The sequence below is a fragment of the Amblyraja radiata genome, chromosome 27 (genome assembly GCF_010909765.2).
Source record: "Amblyraja radiata isolate CabotCenter1 chromosome 27, sAmbRad1.1.pri, whole genome shotgun sequence".
NCBI classification, from domain to species: Eukaryota; Metazoa; Chordata; class Chondrichthyes; order Rajiformes; family Rajidae; genus Amblyraja; species Amblyraja radiata.
In genome coordinates, this window is record NC_045982.1 from 1,962,405 (window position 1) to 1,987,253 (window position 24,849).

The 24,849-nt window shown below is 49.7% G+C and overlaps 1 protein-coding gene across 1 annotated transcript in view; it reads left to right on the forward strand.

Annotated features, from left to right (window-relative positions):
• The window catches only part of LOC116988206 (polycomb protein SCMH1-like), a 41,691-nt gene that overhangs the window by 6,065 nt on the left and 10,777 nt on the right, over nt 1-24,849 (forward strand). The window contains exons 3-5 of the mRNA XM_033044758.1: nt 6,583-6,656; nt 8,101-8,178; nt 23,362-23,432. Of these exons, the coding sequence (XP_032900649.1) occupies nt 6,632-6,656; nt 8,101-8,178; nt 23,362-23,432 (174 nt within the window). The 5' untranslated portion in view covers nt 6,583-6,631. The remainder of the gene's footprint in view (nt 1-6,582; nt 6,657-8,100; nt 8,179-23,361; nt 23,433-24,849) is intronic.

Here is a 24,849-nt window from a genome sequence, read left to right on the forward strand (position 1 = left end):
CTCGATCCGAAACGTCATCCATCTCTTCTCTCGAGAGATGCTGCCTGTCCCGCTGAATTACTCCAGCTTTTTGTGTCTATCTTCGGTTTAAACCAACATCTGCAGTTCCTTCTGCAGACGCAGATTTGAAGAAGGGTCCCGACCCGAAACATCATCTATTCCTTTCCCCTAGAGATGCTGCCTGAGCCGCTGAGTTACTCCAGCTTTTTGTGCCTATTTTAAAGAACTGCAGATACTGGTTTAAACCAAAGATAGTCACAAAGTGCTGGAGTAACGCTGGAAGAACCTCTAGAGAAAAAGATGGGTGACGTTTCAGGTCTTCAGACTCTGAAGAAGGGTCTCGATCCGAAACATCACCTGTTCCTTCTCTCCAGAGATGCTGCCTGAGCCGCTGAGTTACTCCAGCGCTTTGTGTCTGTCTTCGGAACTTTGAACAGTTCAGCGCAAGAACGGGCTTTTCAGTCCACAGTGGCCTTGCCCTGATTGCTGCAAGTAAGAATGTCAATGTTCCATTGTAGTATATGACCCACTTGCCATCAAGTTAAACGGATCTCCTCTGCCTGCACCTGATCTATATCCCTCCATTCCCTGTACATCCACGTGCCTATCTGCTTCTTCTTGCGTCTGAGTCAGCAGAGGTTATGTAACGGCCTCCAGGCACTGTTGCCAGTTCAATATTCTTGCTATTGAGGGAGTGCAGCGTAGGTTTACAAGGTTAATTCCCGGGATGGCGGGACTGTCATATGCTGAGAGAATGGAGCAGCTGGGCTTGTACACTCTGGAGTTTAGAAGGATGAGAGGAGATCTCATTGAAGCGTATAAGATTGTTAAGGGTTTGGACGCGCTAGAGGCAGGAAGCATGTTCCCGATGTTGGGGGAGTCCAGAACCAGGGGCCACAGTTTAAGAATAAGAGTAAGCCATATAGAACGGAGACGAGGAAACACTTTTTCTCACAGAGAGTGGTGAGTGCGGAATTCTCTGCCTCAGAGGGCGGTGGAGGCAGGTTCTCTGGATGCTTTCAAGAGAGAGCTAGATAGGGCTCTTAAAGATAGCGGAGTCAGGGGATATGGGGAGAAGGCAGGAACGGGGTACTGATTGGGGATGATCAGCCATGATCACATTGAATGGCAGTGCTGGCTCGAAGGGCCGAATGGCCTACTCCTGCACCTATTGTCTATTGTCTATTGCTGTTGTCGAGGGTCTACCCCTCCACCAGGGGGACGGAGGACAGCGCAGTCGATAATGAAGCACTACTGCGCTGTTGGCTGGTCTGCTCCACACACGCAGGCTGCTGATGAACACAGGCAGCCCCCAGCGATGCATGTTGGCGTTGAACCGGCCGACCCCTGTACGGAGCAGGTTCAGGGCGACCCACTCTTTGCGGGGGGGGGGGGGGCAGGTCCGAGCCGGGTGGGACTGTGGTGCAACAGTGAATTGCGGAGGTCGTGAAGCCTGTTCCCAGCTGGTTCTCCCTGCTCCTCGTGTGTAGAAACCGAAGCCACAGAGGGTCGCTGCGTGACGGGAGAAGGGGCGACGAGATGACAGGCGTTGAGGTCCCAGTCGCTGAGTCCTGGGCGAGGTGGTGCAGAGGATTCTTGGCGTCCAATCTAAAACCCCACTTCTCCTTCACCTTCCAATATTTCATCTTGCAATTTAATCATATACTCGCAAAGTTCAATAACCTACATGTTGGCACAATAACTATTTTATGTGTAGAACAGAATGCTGGAGTAACTCAGCGGGTCAGGCAGCATCTGTGGAGAACATGGATAGGTGACGTTTCACAGAGTGCTGGAGTAACTCAGCGGGTCAGGCAGCATCTGTGGAGAACATGGATAGGTGACGTTTCTGTTCGGGACCCTCAAAAATCGCCAATCCCAGCTCGATCCTGACTACGGGCGCTGTCTGTACGAAGTTTTACCTTCTCCCCGTGACCTGCGTGGGTTTTCTTTGGGTGCTCTGGTTTATTCCCACACTCCAAAGACGTACAGGACTGTGGGTTAATTGGTTTTGGTAAAATTGTAAATTGTCCCTAGTGTGTATGTGTGTGTGTGTGTGTGCGCACGCTAGTGTGTAATGTGTGTGTGTGTATGTGTTAGTGTGTGTGTGTGTTAGTGTGTGTGTGTGTGTGTTTATGTGTGTGTTAGTGTGTGTGTGTGTTTATGTGTGTGTGTGTTAGTGTGTGTGTGTTAGTGTGTGTGTGTGTGTTAGTGTGTGCGTGTGTGTTAGTGTGTGTGGTGGGAGGGGGTGGGTGGGGGGTGTGGGGGGGGGTGTGTGTGGGGGCTAGGGGTGTGGTGTGGTAGGGTGTGTGGTGTGTGGTGGGTGTTAAGTGGGTGGGGGTGTGGGGGGGGTGGGGGGGGGTGTGGGGGGGTGGGGGGGTGTGGGGGTGGGTGGGTGGGGGGGGGGTGGGGGGTGTGTGGGGGGGGGTTTGTGTGTGTGTGTGGGGGGTGTGTGTGTGGGGGGGGGTGGTGTGTGTGTGGGGGGTGGGGGTGGGGTGTGTGTGGGTGGTGGGGGTTAGGGTGTGTGTGTGTGTGTGGGTGTGGTGTGTTAGGGGTGGGTGTGTGTGTGTGTGTGTGTGGTGTGGGTGTGTGGGTGTGGGTGTGTAGGGGGTTTGTGTGGGTGGGGTGTGTGTGTGTGTGGTTAGTGTGTGTGTGTGTGTGGTGTGTGTGTAGGGGGGTGGTGTGTTTGTGTGGTGTGTGTTGTGTGTGTGTTGTGTGTGTGTGTGTGTGTATGTGTGTGTGTGTTAGTGTGTGTGTGTGTGTGTGTGTTAGTGTGTGTGTGTGTTTGTGTGTGTTAGTGTGTGTGTGTGTTAGTGTGTGTGTGTGTGTGTGTGTTAGTGTGTTAGTGTGTGTGTGTGTGTGTGTGTTAGTGTGTGTGTGTGTGTGTTAGTGTGTGTGTGTGTTAGTGTGTGTGTGTGTGTGTGTGTTAGTGTGTGTGTGTGTGTGTGTGTGTTAGTGTGTGTGTGTGTGTGTGTGTGTTAGTGTGTGTGTGTGTGTGTTAGTGTGTGTGTGTGTGTTAGTGTGTGTGTGTTAGTGTGTGTGTGTGTGTGTGTGTGTGCGCGCGCTAGTGTATGGGGATCACGCTAGTGTGCAGGGATCGCTGGTCGGCGTGGACTCCAAAGGGCCTGTTTCTGCTCTGCATCACTTAACTAAACTAAACCCATTTGTACATTGCAGTTACAAAGCTACAGACTGCACGTTTGCTCCTTGGTAGCTATGGGTTAAACGTTGCAATATGAGCCGCTCGCTATGTCAGGCTGGCCCTCTGCGATGTCTTGCATGACTCCGTCCGACATGACTCTTGGCCTTTGACCAACAGTGAGTCACCCTTCACAGAGCAGGTAGTCGGGCCAATTCAAGTGTGTGTCAGGCATGGAGGCCGTTATTGTTGCCAGTCTATGTGTGGCTGATGGATCACGGTTTAAGGTGCTGTGGTAATACACTTCATTCCACTCATAGAGTCTTACAGTCTGATGGGGCCTGTCCCACTTAGGTGATTTTTTTTTAGGCAACAACAGGCGACTAGTTTGTCGCCACATGTTCGCCAGCGGTTGCCGGGAGAAGTCTCCTCAGTCGCGTCTTTCTGGTCGGCGCTAAATTTCCGACATGTTGGAAATTTTTCGGAGACAGTGGGTTTGACGCCAATGAGCGTAGCTTGACTTCTCCTGATGTAGGTTGTCACCAGGATGATGAAGGTTGTCGCCGGTTTTTCGGCGACCTGCTACGACTATGACAGTCGCCGGCAGTTGCCAAAAAAATCACCAAGTGGGACAGACCCGTAAGAGTCTTCGAGTCTTCGAGTCATAGAATGATACAGTGTTGCAACAGGCCCTTCGGCCCAACTAGCCCACACCGGCCCCACCTGCCCGTGTTTGGCCCACATCCCTCCAAACCTGTCCTATCCATGCCCCTGTCTCAACCCGAAACGTTACCCATTCCTCCTCTCCAGAGATGCTGTTCGACCCACTGAGTTACTCCAGCATTTTGTGTCTACCTGTCTAACTGTTCCTTAAGCATTGGGATAGTCCCAGCCTCAACTACCTCCTCTGGCAGCTCGTTCCATACACCCACCAAACACCCTTTGTGTGAAGAAGGTACCCCTCAGATTCCTATGAAATCTTTTCCCCTTCACCTTGAACCTGTGTCCTCTGGTCCTCGATTCACCAACTCTGGGCTCTCGAGAGACTGATCGGGGCGTTCACTCTGTGACCCTGCGCCTCATGGTGGCTATCGGTCTCTGACCTCACACGTGGAAATGCAAAAGCAGACAGGCGAAGGGAAGAGAAAGAGAGAGAGGGGGGGGGAAGAGAAAGAGAGAGGGGGGGGGAGAGAGAGATAGCGAGGGGGAATGGGGGATAAAGAGAGAGAGAGAGCTAGGGAGGGTTAGAGAGGGGGAAGAGAAATAAATGGAGGGGAGAGAAAAAGAGAAGGGGAGGGAGGGAGAGGGGTTAGAGACGAGAGAGAGAGAGAGGGTGGGGAAAGAGCAGGGATGGGGAGAGCCAGTGAGATAGTTGTGTACCTTAGATATATCATATATTTATAATACTTTTGTAGTATATTTATACAAGAGAAAACCAATAACTTCTTCCCAAGATAACTGGAAAGGAAGCAATTAGTTGCAGCTTCCCACAGCATCATTCCAATCAGAGATGGACCTAAAGTGCTGGAGTAACATTGCTTCAGGCAGCATCTGTGGAGAATATTTATTTTTTTTCTCAAGAGATGCTGAGTTACTCCAGCATTTTGGGTCGCTATCTTTGGTATCCACAGGCATCTAGCAGTTCCCTCCGACACATATTCTCAAGAGCCTTTCTTTATCTGTGGGGAAGTAGTGATGAGGATGCATTTCAACTTGTGTGGAAGTCACAGTACTAAACAGCATGGGAACAGGCACAAAATGCTGGAGTAATTCAGCGGGATAGGCAGCGTCTCTGGAGAGAAGGAGTGGGTGACATAGAAACATAGAAAATAGGTGCAGGAGTAGGCCATTCGGCCCTTCGAGCCTGCACCGCCATTCAATATGATCATGGCTGATCATCCAACTCAGTATCCTGTACCTGCCTTCTCTCCATACCCCCCTGATCCCTTTAGCCACAAGGGCCACATCTAACTCCCTCTTAAATATAGCCAATGAACTGGCCTCAACTACCTTCTGCGGCAGAGAATTCCACAGATTCACCACTCTCTGTGTGAAAAAAGTTTTCCTCATCTCGGTCCTAAAAGATTTCCCCCTTATCCTTAAACTGTGACCCCTTGTTCTGGACTTCCCCAACATCGGGAACAATCTTCCTGCATCTAGCCTGTCCAACCCATTAAGAATTTTGTAAGTTTCTATAAGATCCCCCCTCAATCTTCTAAATTCTAGCGAGTACAAGCCGAGTCTATCCAGTCTTTCTTCATATGAAAGTCCTGACATCCCAGGAATCATCCCAGTGGCGTTTTGGTCGAGACCCTTCTTCAGACACGACACGACATTGTCATTGTAAATACTAACAATGACTAATAATAATAATATATTTTATTGTCATTGCACAGAGGTGCAGCGAGATTTGATTTGTAGCTTCCATCCGATAGTCATATCTTAATCAACTAAAAATGTAGATACCCAGAGAATCATGATTTATTAAAATAAACAGTAAAACAGTTTGAGACGCATTGCCCGAGCGGAGCTCCAACGTACCAGATAATGACAATGGAAACAACACAAACGGCAAGAAAAACATCATCAAGACGTAATGTGCAATGGTTCACGGTATAGTGTTGAGGCAGCACATGATATTGGCTATGGGGGCTGTGTGTGTTCAATGCAGAGTTCAGAGTGGTGATGGTCTTGGGGTAGCAACTGTTTCTTAATCTTATGGTTTGTGATTTGATCCCGACTACGGGTGCTGTCTGTATGGAGTTTGTACGTTCTCCCCGTGACCGCGTGGGTTTTCTCCGGGTGCTCCGGTTTCCTCCCGCACTCCACAAAGACGTGCGGGTTTGTAAGGTTAATTGGCTTGGTGTAAATGTAAAATCTCGTGTGTGCTTGTGTGTGTGCGTGTGCGTGTGTGTCTGTCTGTCTCTCTGTCTCTGTCTCTGTTTCTCTGTCTCTCTGTCTCTGTTTCTCTGTCTCTCTGTCTCTGTGTCTCTCTCTCTCTCTGTCTCTCTGTCTCTGTTTCTCTGTCTCTCTGTCTCTGTGTCTCTCTCTCTCTCTGTCTCTCTGTCTCTCTGTCTCTCTGTCTCTCTGTCTCTCTGTCTCTCTGTCTCTCTGTCTCTCTGTCTCTCTGTGTCTCTCTGTGTCTCTCTGTCTCTCTGTCTCTGTCTCTCTGTCTCTCTGTCTCTCTGTCTCTCTGTCTCTCTGTCTCTCTGTCTCTCTGTCTCTCTGTCTCTCTGTCTCTCTGTGTCTCTGTGTCTCCCTGTCTCCCTGTCTCTCTGTCTCTCTGTCTCTCTGTCGCTGGCGCGGACGAAGGGCCGAAGGGCCTTTCTCCACATTGTATCTCTAAACGAAACTACACTGGGGAATGTGAATGATTAACAGCCCAATGAGTTGGGTTTGTCATTGAACGCTGAGTAACTGGGTACTTTGTTTACTCGTTGCAGGAGCCCCCTCCTGGTGGGTTTGTCCACACCAGCCGTTCACCTCCCAACAATGAGAAAACCAGGGCCTCAAAAGGGTGAGTTGTGGCGGGATTTTGTTATTCCACGAACTAACCTCGCTGACGAAGCCTCGCGGGTTGACCCTCGGTCGGGGGTTGATGAGAGCGTGGGGGGTCTGGGGGGGGGGGGGGGGAGAAGAACAATGGAGAACCCGGCGTGGGGGGACTGCCATGAGGGAGGGGTAAGGACAATGGGGAGGGGGGGAGAACAATGGACAATGTGGACCCGGAATGGGGGAGGGGACCACTGTGGGGGTTAGGGGGGGAGGGGGAAGAGAACAAAGGAGAGCGAATGCCCTTTATGTGGCCACTATTTGTATACCTCGGGTACGCACGCAAAGAATCTCTCCGTGCCTTGTCACGTGTGATAATTAAGTATTCCGTATTCCATTCCAAACTATAATCTTCGCCTGTGTTTGGGAAAACGTTAGGACAGCTCCCGCAAGGAAATGGCAGAATAAGAGGTCGCTACAACTGCTGGAACCTTGTGGACTTTCGATTGTAATCATGCACAGTCTTCCCGCTGACTGGTTAGCACGCAGCAAAAGCTTTTCCCTGTACCTCGGTACATGTGACAATAAACTAAATTGACCTGCGTGGGTTTTCTCCGGGTGCCCCAGTTTCCTCCCACACTCGAAAGACGTGCAGGTTTGTAGGTTAATTGGGTTCGGTAACATTGTAAATATGTCCAGAACGTGTAGGAACCTGAGGGGCAACTTGTTCACACAAAGGGTGGTGGGTGTATGGAACAAACTGCCAGAGGAGGTAGTTGAGGCTGGGACTATCCCAACGTTTAAGAAACAGTTGCACAGGTGCATGGATAGGACAGGTTTGGAGGGATATGGACCAAGCGCAGGCAGGTGTAGCTGGGACATTGTTGGCTAATGTGGGTGAGTTGGGCCGAAGGGCCTGTATCCGCACTGTATGGATGACTATGACTGGCCTGTCCCACTTGGTATGCGGTTGCGTACGTTTGGCGCAACCAGCCAGAAGCGGAGTTCGCGCGTGACGTCATTTATGTCATGCTTACCAATCAGCTGGGCAGGAGGCGGGCCGACTGAATTTGGGCGTCGCACGGCTTCAGGCGGTGACGTCATTACGCAACGCCACGCGCTAGGCGTACACCGTCACGCGCTGCGTACGACCGCAATGCGCCTGCGTGCATACGCGGGCCGACAGGCCATCGGCGCTTGAGGATTTCGGTCACTGCAAGAATTTCGGAGCCCCGCGCGATGTCGGGACCAGCCCTGCACAACTCCGCGCTTCTAAGTGGGACCAGCCCCGCGCATCTATACGATGCCCGTACGCCTCAAGCGACCACGAGGCCACGTAATTTGTGAGCCAAGTTCGCGTAAGTGGGACAGGCCCTTAACACTCTGTGTTTTGCTCAAGATCTTCATAAATGCTGCCTGTGATCATCCTGGCAAAGATGAACCGGTCCATATGTTGTTCTTTGTGTTAGTTGCAGATTGGAAAGATGGGAGAAGGCAGAAACACAGTCGGAGTGGTCGGCCATCCAATACCCCATCTCCGTACCAAGGTAAGCCCACAAAGTCCCACCTCGAAGGCAGACACAAAACGCTGGAGTAACTCAGCGGGACAGGCGGCATCTCTGGTGAAATGGAATAGGTGACGTTTCGGGTCGAGACCCTTCTTCAGACTGAGAGTCTGCGGAGAGGGAAACAAGTGTTTTGACGAGGATATAGAGAGAGATATATAGAACAAATGAATGAAAGATGCAAAAAAGCAACAGGTCATTGTTAGCTGTGAGCTAGGTGAAAACGAGTTTCAGACAATGAAACTCACCAGGAAGGTAGACAAAAGTGCTGGAGAAACTCAGCAGGTGCAGCAGCATCTATGGAGCGAAGGAAATAGGCAACGTTTCGGGACGAAACCCTTCGGGTGCACCCGCTGAGTTTCTCCAGCTCACGTTGTCCATGCTGGCCAGGTTGGTGCACTTCACCATTTGCCTGCATTTAGATTTAGTGATACAATGTGTAAACAGGCCCTTCGGCCCACCGAGTTCATGCTCATCATCGATCACTAGTTCTATGTTATCCCACTTTCACACCCTACACACTAGGGACAATTTACAGAGGACAATTGATCTACAAACATGCACGACCTCGGAGTGTGTAGGAAAACGGAGCACCCGGAGAAAACCCACGCAGGTCACGGGAAGAACATATAAACTCCATCCAGCCAGCACCCGTAGCCGGGATCGAACTCTGGTCTCTGGCGCTATGAAGCAGCAGCTCCACCCGCTGCGACACCATGCCGCCCCTAAGTGAAAGGTCACGCAAGAGTCGGCTTGGTAGGTAGCTGTGGAGTCACAGGTAGACCAGAACAAGGAAAGCCAATGAACCTCCTTCATAGAATGATACAGCTGACAGCACGGAGACAGGCCCTTCGGCCCACCTTCTCGCTGCCGACTAGTCTGGCCCCCTTTGCCTGCATTTGGCCCTTTGACTTCATGAACCCTTCCTATCCACACATCTGTCCAGGTGTTTTTTGTTTTTTTTTAAGTTTCGTAATTGTAACCACACCTGTAGTCCCGTCGGGCAGCTTGTTCCAGATACGGACTATCCTCCGAGTGGAAATTATTGGCCATGAGAGACGAGAGTGAACATTTTAACGGCAGTCCAAGAGTGGCCTGGTTCCAGTTACTGAGATTAGCCTATAAATTTCAGGTTTATTTATTAACCTGGATTGAAATTGCCCGCGGCTGTGGTAAATTTGAAGCAGGTTTGGGAACTCTATTGAGAGCAGGTTCAATAATTCACCCACAAAGGCACCACCGCCCATACGAAATGTGAGGCAACATTTGGATTGAAGTTGAAGTTGTACTTCACTGACCTGCCTGTTTTGGAACTCGTCTGGGACTTGAAACCCATTTCTCTTGGTTTGTGTGAAGCGATACTCGCTAGAATTTAGAAGATTGAGGTGGGATCTTATAGAAACTTACAAAATTCTTAAGGGGTTGGACAGGCTAGATGCAGGAAGATTGTTCCCGATGTTGGGGAAGTCCAGAACAAGGGGTCACAGTTTAAGGATAAGGGGGAAATCTTTTAGGACCGAGATGAGAAAAACATTTTTCACACAGAGAGTGGTGAATCTCTGGAATTCTCTGCCACAGAAGGCAGTTGAGGCCACAGTTCATTGGGAGTTACGTAAATGTGGCCCTTGTGGCTAAAGGGATCAGGGGGTATGGAGAGAAGGCAGGTACAGGATACTGAGTTGGATGATCAGCCATGATCATATTGAATGGCGGTGCAGGCTCGAAGGGCCAAATGGCCTACTCCTGCACCTATTTTCTATGTTTCTATGATACGATAGAAAAAACTCAGCGGGTGCAGCAGCATCTATGGAACGAAGGAAATAGGCAACGTTTCGGGCCGAAACGTTACCTATTTCCTTCCTGAAGGGTTTCGTCCCAAAACGTTGCCTATTTCCTTCGCTCCATAGATGCTGCTGCACCCGCTGAGTTCCTCCAGCATTTTTGTCTACCTTCGATTTTCCAGCATCTGCAGTTCCTTCTTAAACGTGATACGATAGAACTTTATTTATCCCAGGAGGGAAATTGATCTGCCGATTATGTCATAAAAACACAAGATACATGAAACATAAATTTGAAGTGTCGAGTCGAGAGGATTGGGCATGTGCAAAGATTGTATGTGGAGGGGGGGGGGAGTCAGTCTCAGTCTACCCAACGACGGAGGGGGGAGGAGTTGTACATAGAAACATAGAAACATAGAAAACAGGTGCAGGTGCAGGCTCGAAGGGCCGAATGGCCTCTACTCCTGCACCTATTTTCTAGGTTTCTATGAACTGGCCTTCAACTACCTTCGAGCCTGCACCGCCATTCAATATGATCATGGCTGATCATCCAACTCAGTATCCTGTACCTGCCTTCTCTCCATACCCCCCTGATCCCTTTAGCCACAAGGGCCACATCTAACTCCCTCTTAAATATAGCCAATGAACTGGCCTCAACTACCTTCTGTGGCAGAGATTCATCACTCTCTATGTGAAAAATGTTTTTCTCATCTCGGTCCTAAAAGATTTCCCCCTTATCCTTAAACTGTGACCCCTTGTTCTGGACTTCCCCAACATCGGGAATAATCTTCCTGCATCTAGCCTGTCCAACCTCTTAAGAATTTTGTCACTTTCTATAAGATCCCCCCTCAATCTTCTAAATTCTAGCGAGTACAAGCCGAGTCTATCCAGTCTTTCTTCATATGAAAGTCCTGCCATCCCAGGGATCAGTCTGGTGAACCTTCTCTGTACTCCCTCTACGGCAAGAATGTCTTTCCTCAGATTAGGAGACCTCCCTGCGACCGTGTGGGATTCCTCCGGGTGCTCCGGTTTCACCCCACATCCCAAAGACGTGCAGGTTTACAGGTTAATCGACCCTCTGTAAATTGCCCCTGGTGTGTAGGGAGTGGGTGAGAAAGTGGGATAGCATAGAACTAGCCCCAATGGGTGATGAATGGTCGGCGTGGACTCGGTGGACCGAAGGACTTGTTTCCATGCTGCATCTTTAGAAACATAGAAAATAGGTGCAGGAGGAGGCCATTCGGCCCTTCGAGCCACAGCACCGCCATTCATTGTGATCATGGCTGATCGTCCCCAATCAATAGCCCGTGCCTGCCTTCGCCCCATATCCCCTGACTCCACTAGCCCCTAGATCTTTGAACTTAAAACTAAGCTAAATTCTATTCACTTTGGGAAAGGCCGCACCCTTAGCATGTGTATAATTTAATCTTCAGAAGAAGTGAGAAATGACAAAGCACTTGGGTGGACGGTGAGATTGGTAACATTGGGAACAAAATTTAGCCATTGTGTTGATAATTTATAGGGAGTCGCAGCGCGGTCATTCATCGTGGAGAGACTGTGTATGCGTTGCAGGAATGTTTCAATGGTTCTATACCCCTGCCTTAAGTGTGCTGATATCTGATAGAAACGCTCTCCTACAGCTAGAGTCTGAAAGATTAGATCTGTGCCAGTAATTTACTCCTGGAACGTGGGCACACCTAGAATGCTTGGAAAACATCACCAGACAGCTTCTTGCCGGATGTTACCGGACTGCTGCATGGTCCTCCCATAAGCTAAGGCTGGAGTCCCCATCTTCCAACCTACCTCCTTTCAGACCTTGCACTTAAAAACAAAAATCTGCACTTTCTCTGTCACATATATTACATGGTGTGTTATGGATTTTCCATCCGGCAAATCCACATCAACTGTGCCGCAGACAGCTGTGGAGGCCGTCAATGGATATTTTTAAGGCAGAGACAGACAGACAGACAGTTAGTTAGTTGATTAGTACGGCTCTCAGGGGTTATGGGGAGAAGGCAGGAGAATGGGGTTGAGAGGGAGAGATAGATCAGCCATGATTGAATGGTGGAGTAGACTTGATGGGCCGAATGGCCTAATTCTGCTCCTAGAACTCATGAACATGAATCAAGCGATACTAGCTGAAAATAATAGTTTTATTTTCACAAATAATCTCAATGTGAACTTTATCTTGCATCTCACATTCTACGTAGATATTCGTGAATTCTGTAAGGGCAAATGTTTAGTTTAGTGAAGGGCAGCACGGTGGCCCAGCGGTAGAGTTGCTGCCTAATGCCCCTGTCCCACTTAGGAAACCTGAACAGAAACCTCTGGAGACTTTGCGCCCCACCCAAGGTTTCCGTGCGGTTCCCGGAGGTTTTTGTCAGCCTCCTACCTGCTTCCACTACCTGCAACCTCCGGCAACCTCCTGCAACCTCCAGGAACCGCACGGAAACCTTGGGTGGGGCGCAAAGTCTCCAGAGGTTTCCGTTCAGGTTTCCTAAGTGGGACAGGGGCATGACACCACTTACAGCGCCGGAGACCCGGGTTCGATCCCGACTACGGGTGCTGTCTGTACGGAGTTTGCACGTTCTCCCCGTGGGTTTTCTCCAAGATCTCAGGTTTCCTCCCACACTCCAAAGACGTACAGGTTTGTAGGTTAATTGGCTTGGTGTGTGTGTGTGTGTGTGTGTGTAAATTGCCCCTAGTGTGTGTAGGATAGTGTTAGTGAACTTATTAGTGTTAGTGTTCCTCAAACTCAACAGTGATAAGACAGAATTCCTCCTCATAGGCTCCAAAGCCACACTCAGCAAAATCAATAACCCCACTCTCACCATCGACGGCACCACTGTCTCCCCATCTCCCCAGGCCCGCAACCTTGGCGTGATCTTTGATTCCACCCTCTCCCTTGAGCCTCACATCCGCCATGTCATTAAAACCTCCTTCTTTCATCTCCGCAACATCGCCAAACTCAGACCCTCTCTCACACCGCCTGCTGCTGAAAGACTCATCCATGCCTTCATCTCCTCCCGACTGGACTATTGCAACTCACTTCTCCTTGGCATCAGCTCCACCTACATCAACCGACTCCAACTGGTCCAGAACGCAGCCGCCCGACTCATCACCCACACCAAATCCTGGCATCACATCACTCCAGTCCTCAAAAAACTTCACTGGCTTCCCATCTCCCACCGGATCACCTACAAAATCCTGGTCCTCACCTACAAAGCCCTCCACCAACTGGCCCCCCCATATCTCACTGACCTCCTCTCCCCTACCAACCCTCACGGTCCCTCAGATCCACATCAGCCGGTCTCCTCTCCATCCACAAGTCCAACCTCCGCAGTTTTGGGGACAGAGCCTTCTCCAGGGCAGCTCCCAGGCTCTGGAACTCCCTCCCCCAACTGATCCGCAATTCCGTGTCCCTCACCATCTTCCAGTCCCGCCTCAAGACCCATCTCTTCACCTCTGCCTATCCTTAGCCCTACGTCCCCCTCCCTTTTCATCTGTGCATTAATTGCCTCATATTGTGTTTTGAATTGAATTCTGTCTTTACTTTGTGTACTAGTCATGTCTCTACTATTTATTTCATTCCCCTTACATGTTTTTCCTCTACTTGCTCAATTTTTGTAAGGTGTCCTTGAGGCTCTTGAAAGGCGCCCATAAATAAAATTTATTATTATTATTATTAGTGTGCGGGGATTGCTGGTCGGTCTGAAGGGCCTGTTTCCGCGCTGTATCTCTGAAACAAAACTAAACTGAACTAGAGATTTGTGAATTCTGTAAGGGCGAATTCCCCGGAGTTCCCCGAATGTCTGTAAAGCAGGTATGACTTGTGTGAACGGGATGACATTATAACCTCTTATCACCAGCTGGTTCATTCAGAGAACATAATGGTGTCTGCAGCAAACAGCATGGAAACTTCAGCAGTAATTTGAGTAATTGCCCTGCACTGTCTCTATCATAAATGGCGGGCTGAAAATCTCTCCAGTAAAGCCACAGCTCGCCGGCGCAGCGGTAGAGTTGCTGCCTCGCAGCGCCAAAGACCCAGGTTCAATCCTGACTACGGGTGCTGTCTGTACGGAGTTTGCACGTTCTCCCCGTGACCGAGTGGGTTTTCTCCGGGTGCTCCGAGTTTTTTTCCCGCACTCCACAAAGACGTCGAGGTTTGTAGGTTAATTGGCTTCAGTAAAATTGTAAATTGTCCCTAGTGTGTGTAGGATAGGTTTAGTGTAGGGGGTGATCGCTGGTCAGCGCAGACTCGGTGGGCCGAAGGGCCTGCGTCTCTAAACGAAACTAAACTAACCTAAATTTCTTGTGTTCTGTTGTCAAACCAAGCTGTGATCCAACCCCATGCAATGAATCAGTAGACGTTGGTACAGGTCAATGGAGATATTGGATAGAGTTGACGCTGAGAGGATGTTTCCACAAAATAAAAATGATTGGAAAATTGTGAACTGCAAGTGCCAACTAATCTACACTTGTTAATAGAGCCGGCAAAATATATAAAGAACACTGTCTGCTCCTGGTAGAGTATCTCAGTAAGAGATTAATCCGAATGAATCATTGCTTACAAGGGTGATCAATCTTCATTAATCAAGAACCCACCACCAGCTGATTTCACCATCCAATCAGCTTGGAAAAAGGAATGGGAGTCCAAGGACGCCCCAAATAAACATCTGGTGTCAGACCCCACCCTACCGGTCCCTGGCACCAATCTCCCAAGGAAGCAGTGGACCACGCTGAATAGATTCAGGACTGGACATGGCCCCTGCTTGGCCAGCCTTCACAAATGGGGCAGCAGCCCAACCCCACGGTGTGCTTGTGGAGAGCAGCAAACAATTCAACACATCATAGATAGATAGATAGATAGATATAATTTATTGCCACACAACCAGGGTTGGTGGAAATTTGGGTTGTCAGCAGCAGTACAATAATAAAGAACACACAATAAAACTGTAACACAAACATCCACCACAGCATTCATCACTGTGGTGGAAGGCACAAAAATTTGGCCAGTCCTCCTCCATTTCCCCCCCCGTGTACAGGACCAGAGTCCAGTCAGTCCAGGATCGGCTCTTCCTCACCGGAGACCGCGGCTTTAAGTTGGTGTAGGCCGCAGGCCGGCGGTCAAGATTTAAAGTCCCCGCCGCAGCCAGAAGCACCGTAGACTGCAGGGCCGGCGGTCGAAGCTCCCCTCCAGGGGTGATGGTAAGTCCATGCCGGCCCCGCGGTAGAAGTTGGCCGCGGGCCGGCAGTGATGGCTTCTTCTTACCCCGGGTCCCCAACGTGAGATCCCGGGCTGTAGACGTCGCACCAGCTGGAGCTCTGTAGATCGCGACTTCAGGCTGCGACTTCAGGCTGCCGGCTGCCCCGGGCCAGTGAAACGGAGCGCTCCCCTCCGGCGAGGGCTCACCCGCTCCACGCCAAGAGTCCACGCTGCGCCCGCCGCTGAAGCCCCGGGCACGTCTCCGCATGCCCTCAACAAAGACTCAAAGGAGGACTTGTCACCCTTCATACAGCAGATCAAGAGGCAACTGCTTGGCTAAAGGACTTTGCATTCGCTAAATAAATAAATTAATCTAGTCAAGTCACTTTTATTTCTATAACACATTTAAAAAACAACTCTCGTTGGCCAAAGTGCTTTACATTGGTGGAGGTACTAACGTTATATAACATTGGGTCATAGATTAAGTACATACATATAGCCCTCCCTTAGAGGAGGTCAAGAAAGGCTTGAGAGTAGAGATGAGTTTTAAGCCTCGACTTAAAGGAGTCGATGGAGGGGGGCAGTTCTGATGGGAAGAGGGGATGCTGTTGTTCCACAGTCTAGGGGCTGCAACCGCGAAGGCCCGGTCGCCCCTGAGCTTATGCCTAGACCGCGGGATGGTCAGTAACCCCGAGTCGGCCGATCTGAGGGACCTGGAGGTGGTGTGGTGGCTAAGCAGACTTTTGAAGGTAGACAAAAGTGCTGGAGAAACTCAGCGGGTGCAGCAGCATCTAAGGGGCGAAGGAAATAGGCAACGTTTCGGGCCGAAACCCTTCTGGGTTTCGGCCCGAAACGTTACCTATTTCCTTCCTGAAGGGTTTCGTCCCGAAACGTTGCCTATTTCCTTCGCCCCTTAGATGCTGCTGCACCCGCTGAGTTTCACCAGCACTTTTGCCTACCTTCGATTTTCCAGCATCTGCAGTTCCTTCTTAAACAAGCAGACTTTTGATGTAGGTGGGGGCAAGCCCATGAAGGGCTTTGCAGACATAAAGGAGGATCTTGAAATTTATTCGGAACCACACAGTATCGTTGTCCGTCTGCTCAGGAGCTGTAAATAATTAAGATGTTAATGCTAAAACCTAGGGTGAGCTCTGGAATCTCTGGAGAAACTCAGCGGGTCAGGCAGCTTCTATGGAGTGAAGGAATAGGTGACGTTTCGGGTCGAGACCCTTGTTCAGACCGAAACGTCCCCTATCCCTTCGCTCCACAGATGCTGCCTCACCCGCTGAGTTTCTTCAGCGTTTTTTGTCTACCTTCGATTTTTCCAGCGTCTGAAGTTCCTTCTTAAACATTTGTAATCTCGGAAGATTTAGGATTATTGTCGTTATATCTCACCCCGGCCACTCCACCTTCTCCCCTCTCCCATCGGGCAAGAGGTACAGGAGTGTGAAAACAAACGCACACCTCCAGATTCAGGGACAGTTTCTTCCCAGCTGTTATCAGGCAACTGAACCATCCTTCCACCAACTAGAGAGCGGTCCTGACCTCCCATCTACCTCATTGGAGAACCTCGGACTATCTCTAATTGGACTTTATAGGACTTTATCTTGCACTAAATGCTAATCCCTTTATCCTGTACTAACATCACCCATACATGTTATGGTTCAATAGTTCTTTTATTATCACGTGTACCTAGGTAAAGTGAGATTAAGAATAAGAATAAGGGGTAAGCCATTTAGAACGGAGACGAGGAAACACTTTTTCTCACAGAGAGTGGTGAGTCTGTGAAATTCTCTGCCTCTGGAGGTGGGTTCCCTGGATGCTTTCAAGAGTGAGCTAGATAGGGCTCTTAAAAATAGCGGAGTCAGGGGATATGGGGATAAGGCAGGAACGGGGTACTGATTGGGGATGATCTGCCATGATCACATTGAATGGCTCGAAGGGCTGAATGGCCTACTCCTGCACCTATTGTCTATTGAGATTTTTTTTTGTGTAGAGATACAGGATAAAGGGAATAATGTTTAGTGTGAAATAACATTTGTTGCAAGTTTTGCAAAGAGGTGAGGGGGAGGAAGTGGAGTGGAACATAGAGAACAATCCTTCTCTGCTGCATCTTTAGTTTAGTTTAGACATACAGCTCAGAAACAGGCCCTTAGGCCCACCGGGCCCGTGCCCATGCCGACCAGCGATCCCCGCACACCAGCACTATCCTACACACACTAGGGACAATTTACAATCTTTACCGAAGCCAATTAACTTACAAACCTGCACGTGTTTGGAGTGCGGGAGGAAACCGGAGCAGGGGAGAACGCCTGTAGTTGGGATGGAGGGTGGCGCTGTGAGGCAGCAGCTCTACCCGCTGCGCCACTGTGCCACCCCCTAAGTTATTATCAAATTAAAATTCTCTGTGATTCTGGTGTGATTCGGGAAAGCACCACGCTTTGTTCTTTCACCGGATCATGTCTGTACTCTTTGGCACGAGATGTGTGAGAATATTTCATTCCATCACTGGGGAATATCATGCCCAAGAGCACAGTATTGCCCTCCGAGGTTTTGAAATCCCCTCTCAAGCCTTTGATAGTGTAGTACCTTGCATCCAGTGGCGACACTAAATCTCAAAAGAGTGTGTGTTTTCCCCCCACGACGAGCGAAGAGAGATGAGGAGAAGCGGCTGCTCTTTGCACCTTATTAAGATCAGTGTTGCTATCTGTCTTGTGTGCGTAATGGCATTCTATTATAGATTCCTGCTGCTGTAAGCAGTCTCCAGGGTCTGATTGCCCTGGATTAGTTCTGCCGCTCAAATGCACGCCTGTTTAAATGATGCTCTGTATGTTTACTGGGGAACTACACCACCTTAATGAGGAACAAAACCATTAGATGCAGAATCTCTGCCCCAAACAATATATTGCATCTCCACAGCGCGGAAAAAGGCCCTTCGGCCCCACCGAGTCTGCACCGACCAGCGATTCCCGCACAAGTTCCTCCTCAGTGAAGAAAGCGAATGGCATGTTGGCCTTTATAACATGAGGAATCGAATATAGGAGCAAAGAGGTCCTTCTGCAGTTGTACAGAGCCCTAGTGAGATCACACCTGGAGTATTGTGTGCAGTTTTGGTCCCCTAATTTGAGGAAGGACATTCTTGCTATTGAGGGAGTGCAGCGTAGGTTTACAAGGTTAATTCCCGGGATGGCGGGACTGTCATATGCTGAGAGAATGGAGCAGCTGGGCTTGTACACTCTGGAGTTTAGAAGGATGAGAGGGAATCTCATTGAAACATATAAGATTGTTAAGGGCTTGGACACGCTAGAGGCAGGAAACATGTTCCCGATGTTGGGGGAGTCCAGAACCAGGGCCCACAGTTTAAGAATAAGGAGTAAGCCATTTAGAACGGAGACGAGGAAACACTTTTTCTCACAGAGAGTGGTGAGTCTGTGGAATTTTCTGTGGAGGCCGGTTCTCTGGATGCTTTCAAGAGAGAGCTAGATAGGGCTCTTAAAAATAGCGGAGTCGGGGGATATGGGGAGAAGGCAGGAACGGGGTACTGATTGGGGATGATCAGCCATGATCACATTGAATGGCGGTGCTGGCTCGAAGGGCTGAATGGCCTACTCCTGCACCTATTGTCTATTGAGATTGTTTTGTGTAGAGATACAGGATAAAGGGAATAATGTTTAGTGTGAAATAACATTTGGTGCAAGTTTTGCAAAGAGATGAGGGGGGGGGAAGTGGAGTGGAACATAGAGAACAATCCTTCTCTGCTGCACCTTTAGTTTAGTTTAGACATACAGCGAGGAAACAGGCCCTTCGGCCCACCGGTCCCGTGCCGACCAGCGATCCCCGCACACTAGCACTATCCTACACACACTAGGGACAATTTACAATCATACCGAAGCCAATTAACTTACAAACCTGCACGTGTTTGGAGTGCGGGAGGAAACCGGAGCACCCGGAGTAAACCCACGCAGGTCTCGGTGAGTGAGACCTGCGCAGTCTGAAGAAGGGTTTCGGCCCGAAACGTCGCCTATTTCCTTCGCTCCATAGATGTTGCTGCACCCGCTGAGTTCCTCCAGCAATTTTGTGTACCTCAGGTCTCGGTGAGAACGTACAAACTCCGTACAGACAGCGCCCGTAGTCGGGATGGAACCCGGGTCTCTGGCGCTGTGAGGCAGCAGCTCTACCCGCTGCTCCACCGTGCTGCCCCTTGGAGATTACAAAGTACTTCAGTGCCGTCTATTCTCAACTCCTTGCTGAAAGTGAGTCCCAATGGGTGTCACAATTTGCCGACATTCTCTCCCTATCTTGGGATTAGCTGAACCCATGGACAGGCTTCATGGAAAAAAAGACGAGAGATTTCACCTATTGATGCCAAAAAAACGGTAAAACCTGCCATTTCGGGATAGGAGCCAGCCAATGCGATTCTGTCCATCTCTGCTTGGACTATGTGTGGGTGACTGTGTCGCTGCTGGGTGAAGGTGGAGTGGTGACCAATCTTTGATCGGGAAGGAGAGATAAATAGACAGTGTGTTCACTATCCTGTAGCTTTTGCCAAGAGTTTAAATGGCACAGATATTTATGTTCCGTGCCAACTGTAAATATATTTTTTACATAAAATAATTCTGCCTGCAGCGCTGTCTGGTTCAGTGTAGGCTAGACAGGTCTACGTTTCTGCTTTCCAGTAGTCTAACTATCAAATGGAATTATAATTGTATCCAAAAAGTCAGGCTTTGAGGATTTGCATATTTTCTGTTTTCTGTAGTTCAGTCCAAAAATTCCTACACCATCGAAATGTCCAACCCTGAATATCTTGCAAATTCCTTCTACGATTGAAATATCCTGTCTTTGAACCTAAAGGAGGCAGAGTGCTGGAGTAACTCAGCGGGGCAGGCAGCATCTGTGGGGAACATGGATAGGTGACGTTTCACAGAGTGCTGGAGTAACTCAGCGAGTCAGGCAGCATCTGTGGGGAACATGGATAGGTGACGTTTCACAGAGTGCTGGAGTAACTCAGCGGGTCAGGCAGCATCTGTGGGGAACATGGATAGGTGACGTTTCACAGAGTGCTGGAGTAACTCAGCGAGTCAGGCAGCATCTGTGGGGAACATGGATAGGTGACGTTTCACAGAGTGCTGGAGTAACTCAGCGGGTCAGGCAGCATCTGTGGAGAACATGGATAGGTGACGTTTCACAGAGTGCTGGAGTAACTCAGCGGGTCAGGCAGCATCTGTGGAGAACATGGATAGGTGACGTTTCACAGAGTGCTGGAGTAACTCAGCGGGTGCAGCAGCATCTATGGAGCTAAGGAAATAGGCAACGTTTCGGGCCGAAACCCTTTCGGGTTTCAGCCCGAAACGTTGCCTATTTCCAGAAGGGTTTCGGCCCGAAACGTTGCCTATTTCCTTAGCTCCACAGATGCTGCTGCACCATAACTCAGCGGGTCAGGCAGCATCTGTGGAGAACATGGATAGGTGATGTTTCACAGAGTGCTGGAGTAACTCAGCGGGTCAGGCAGCATATGTGGGGAACATGGATAGGTGATGTTTCACAGAGTGCTGGAGTAACTCAGCGGGTCAGGCAGCATCTGTGGGGAACATGGATAGGTGACGTTTCACATAGAGTGCTGGAGTAACTCGAGGATGAGTCTCACCTCGGTCCCTCCCTCTTCTCCCCTCTCCCATCAGGCAAGAGGTACTGAGTGTGAAAACGCACACCTCCAGATTCACCGACAGTTTAGTCCCAGCTGTTATCAGGCAACTGAACCATCCTGTCAAAAACTAGTAAGCTGTCCTGACCTCCCACCTACCTCTTTGGAGACCCTCGGACAAACATTAATCCGACTTTACTGGACTTTATCTTGCACTGAAAGTTATTCCTTTTAACTTATATCTGTACACTGTGGACGGCTTGATTGTAAACGTGTATATTCTTTCCTGTGACTGGTTTAGTTTAGAGATACAGCGCGGAACCAGGCCCTATGTTTCGAGACCTGAAACGTCACCTATTCCTTCGCTCCATAGATGCTGCCTCACCCGCTGAGTTTCCCCAGCATTCCCCAGGGATCTTATAGAAACTTACAAAATTCTTAAGGGGTTGGACAGGCTAGATGCAGGAAGATTGCTCCCGATGTTGGGGAAGTCCAGGACAAGGGGTCACAGCTTAAGGATAAGGGGGAAATCCTTTAAAACCGAGATGAGAAGAACTTATTTCACACAGAGAGTGGTGAATCTCTGGAATTCTCTGCCACAGAAGGTAGTTGAGGCCACAGTTCATTGGCTATATTTAAGAGGGAGTTAGATGTGGCCCTTGTGGCTAAAGGGATCAGGGGGTATGGAGAGAAGGCAGGTACAGGATACTGAGTTGGATGATCAGCCATGATCATATTGAATGGCGGTGTAGGCTCGAAGGGCCGAATGGCCTACTCCTGCACCTAATTTCTATGTTTCTATGTTTCTATTTTTGTCTACCTCAGATTCCTATTAAATCTTTTCCCCTTCACCTTGAGCCTATGTCCTCTGGTCCTCGATTCCCCTACTCTGGGCAAGAGACTCTGTGCGTCTACCCGATCTATTCCTCTCATGATTATATACTTTCTGCTTGTGCAAAAGGTTCTAAAACAGTTGGTGTTGGTGTAGTCAGGACTTTGTGTCCCATTTAGACCCAGGTAGCAGAGTGTTCTTGGCTTGAGGGTGCAGTGAACTGCCCGACAGGCAGCTATTCTGTCCTTGGTACCAGCTACACACGCCTGTTAAATATTTTGCCTACAACAACATTTTGTGAATCAAAAATGCTGGGCTGAAATGATGGATGTTATTTGATGGTAAAACCAAATACTTGCGAGGCAAAGTGCAAAGGAGATTTAATTTTAACACATACAGTGCGGAAACAGGCCCTTCGGCCCACCGAGTCCGTGCCGACCAGCGATCGCCCCGTACACTAACACTATCCTACGCACACCTTCCTCCCTCCTTCCCCTCCACTTCCCAGCTCTCCCACATCCTACTGTCTCCGCCTCTTCCTTTCTTCTTCCCGCCCCCTCCCCCACCCCCACATCAGTCTGAAGAAGGGTCTCGGCCCGAAACGTCACCTGTTCCTTTGTTCCATAGATGCTGCCTCACCCGCTGAGTTTCTCCAGCGTTTTTGTCTACCTTCAATTTTCCCAGCATCTGCAGTTCTTTCTTGACCATCCACACACACTAGGGATCATTTACAATTGTACCAAGCCAAGTAACATACAAACCTGTACGTCTTTAGAGTGTGTGAGGAAGCCCACTTGGGACGACAGATGGCACAATGGGCTAAGTGTTCGGCTGGCAACCGGAAGGTAGCCGGTTCGAATCCCGCTTGGAGTGCATACTGTCGTTGTGTCCTTGGGCAAGACACTTCACCCACCTTTGCCTGTGTGTGAATGTGTGTGAGTGATTGGTGGTGGTCGGAGGGGCCGTAGGTGCAGATTGGCAGCCACGCTTCCGTCAGTCTGCCCCAGGGCAGCTGTGGCTACAGAAGTAGCTTACCACCACCGAGTGTGACTGAGGAGTGAATGAATAATGCGATGTAAAGCGCCTTGAGTATTAGAAAGGCGCTATATAAATCCCATCCATTACTTAGGTCACGGGGAGAAGGTACAAACTCAGTACAGACAGCACCCGTAGTCAGGATTGAACCCGGGTCTCTGGCGCTGTGAGGCTTATGATGTGGTTTTATATTCTGGGGGGTACATAGAATGTAAAATAGTATAACACAGGAATTGACGTACAGGGGCTACTTGTCTGCATAGAGGGACCCTTCTACAGACTGATGAAGGAATTAATCGAACCCGGGTCTCTGGCGCTGTAATGCCCCTGTCCCACTTAGGAAACCTGAACGGAAACCTCTGGAGACTTTGCGCCCCGCCCAAGGTTTCCGTGCGGTTCCCGGAGGTTTTTGTCAGTCTCCCTACCTGCTTCCACTACCTGCAACCTCCGGCAACCACCTGCAACCTCCGGGAACCTTGGGTGGGGCGCAAAGTCTCCAGAGGTTTCCGTTCAGGTTTCCTAAGTGGGACAGGGGCATTAGTGTGTAACTCTACCGCTGCGCCATCTATTTTATTAACCGTTGCGAATGTTGACTCTGATAGTCGACTAGGATTCTTATATAGTCGACTTTATTCTTCCTTGTGCTATTGTTGAATTCTGTTTCTGTTTTCAGGTCATTTCAGTTGGGACAAATACCTTAAGGAGACGGGAGCTGTGGCTGCTCCTTCTTATTGTTTCAAACAGGTAATAACGCCCTTTCCATTGTATTATAGTGTTGTAAGCATGTGTGTGTGTGTCGGGCTGAGGTGGTCTACAGTGTACATGGACTCTACACATCGTATACACTGATGTATTGAAACATAGGTGCAGGAGGAGGCCATTCGGCCCTTCGAGACAGCACCGCCATTCATTGTGATCATGGCTGATCGTCCACAATCAGTACCCCGTCTGAGAGTCGGGGGGAGAGAGGAATATCTGAACAGCTGAACACCTTCGCTCAGCCCGCCTGGACCTACCTGATCTCCCGGCTGCTAAACACTTTAATTCTCCTTCCCATTCCCACACTGACCTTTCTGTCCTCGGTCTCCTCCATTGTCAGAGTGAGGCTAAAACCAAACTGGAGGAACAGCATCTCATATTTCGCTTGGGCAGCTTACACCCCAGTGGTATGAACATTGATTTCTCTAACATCAAGTAACCCCGGCATTCCCTCTCTCTCTCCATCCCTCCCCCACCCGAGTCGCTCGAGCTTCTCGTTCTCACCCAACAAACAGCGAACAATGTGTTCAAAAGGGAACTGCAGATGCTGGAATATCGAAGGTACACAAAATTGCTGGGGAAACTCAGCGGGTGCAGCAGCATCTATGGAGCGAAGGAAATAGGCGACGTTTCGGGCCGAAACCCTTCTTCAGACTGATGGGGGGTGGGGGGGGGGGAGAAAGAAGGAAAAGGGGAGGAGGAGGAGGAGCCCGAGGGCAGGCGGATGGGAGGGTGGGAGGAGACAGCTAGAGGGTTAAGGAAGGGGAGGAGACAGCAAGGGCTAGCAAAATTGGGAGAATTCAATGTTAATGCCATACGGACGCAAGGTCCCCAGACGGAATATGAGGTGCTGTTCCTCCAATTTCCGCGGTTGCTCACTCTGGCAATGGAGGAGACCCAGGACAGAGAGGTCGGATTGGGAATGGGAGGGGGACTTGAAGTGCTGAGCCACCGGGGGTTCAGGTAGGTTATTGCGGACTGAGCGGAGGTGTTCGGCGAAACGATCGCCCAACCTACGCTTAGTCTCCCCGATGTAACAGCGAACAATGTCCTGTTTCCTTGATCTCCGTCACTTTTTTTGTGTATCTTTCATTAATTTGTTCTACATCTCTATCGCTGTCTATATCTCTCGTTTCCCTTTCCTGTGAATCTTAAGGGCCTGTCCCACTTGGCGATTTTTTTCGGCGACTGCCGGCATCATTGACTGACGTATCAGGTCACCGAAACATTCGTGGCGTGACGACGTATCGACTCGCGGTGTTTTTTCAAGCGTCGCAACGTTTTTTTCGTCGCCGCTGGATTTTGAAATGTTCAAAATCTTTTGGCGACACCGGGTTGGACAGGCTAGATGCAGGAAGATTGTTCCCGATGTTGGGGAAGTCCAGGACAAGGGGTCACAGTT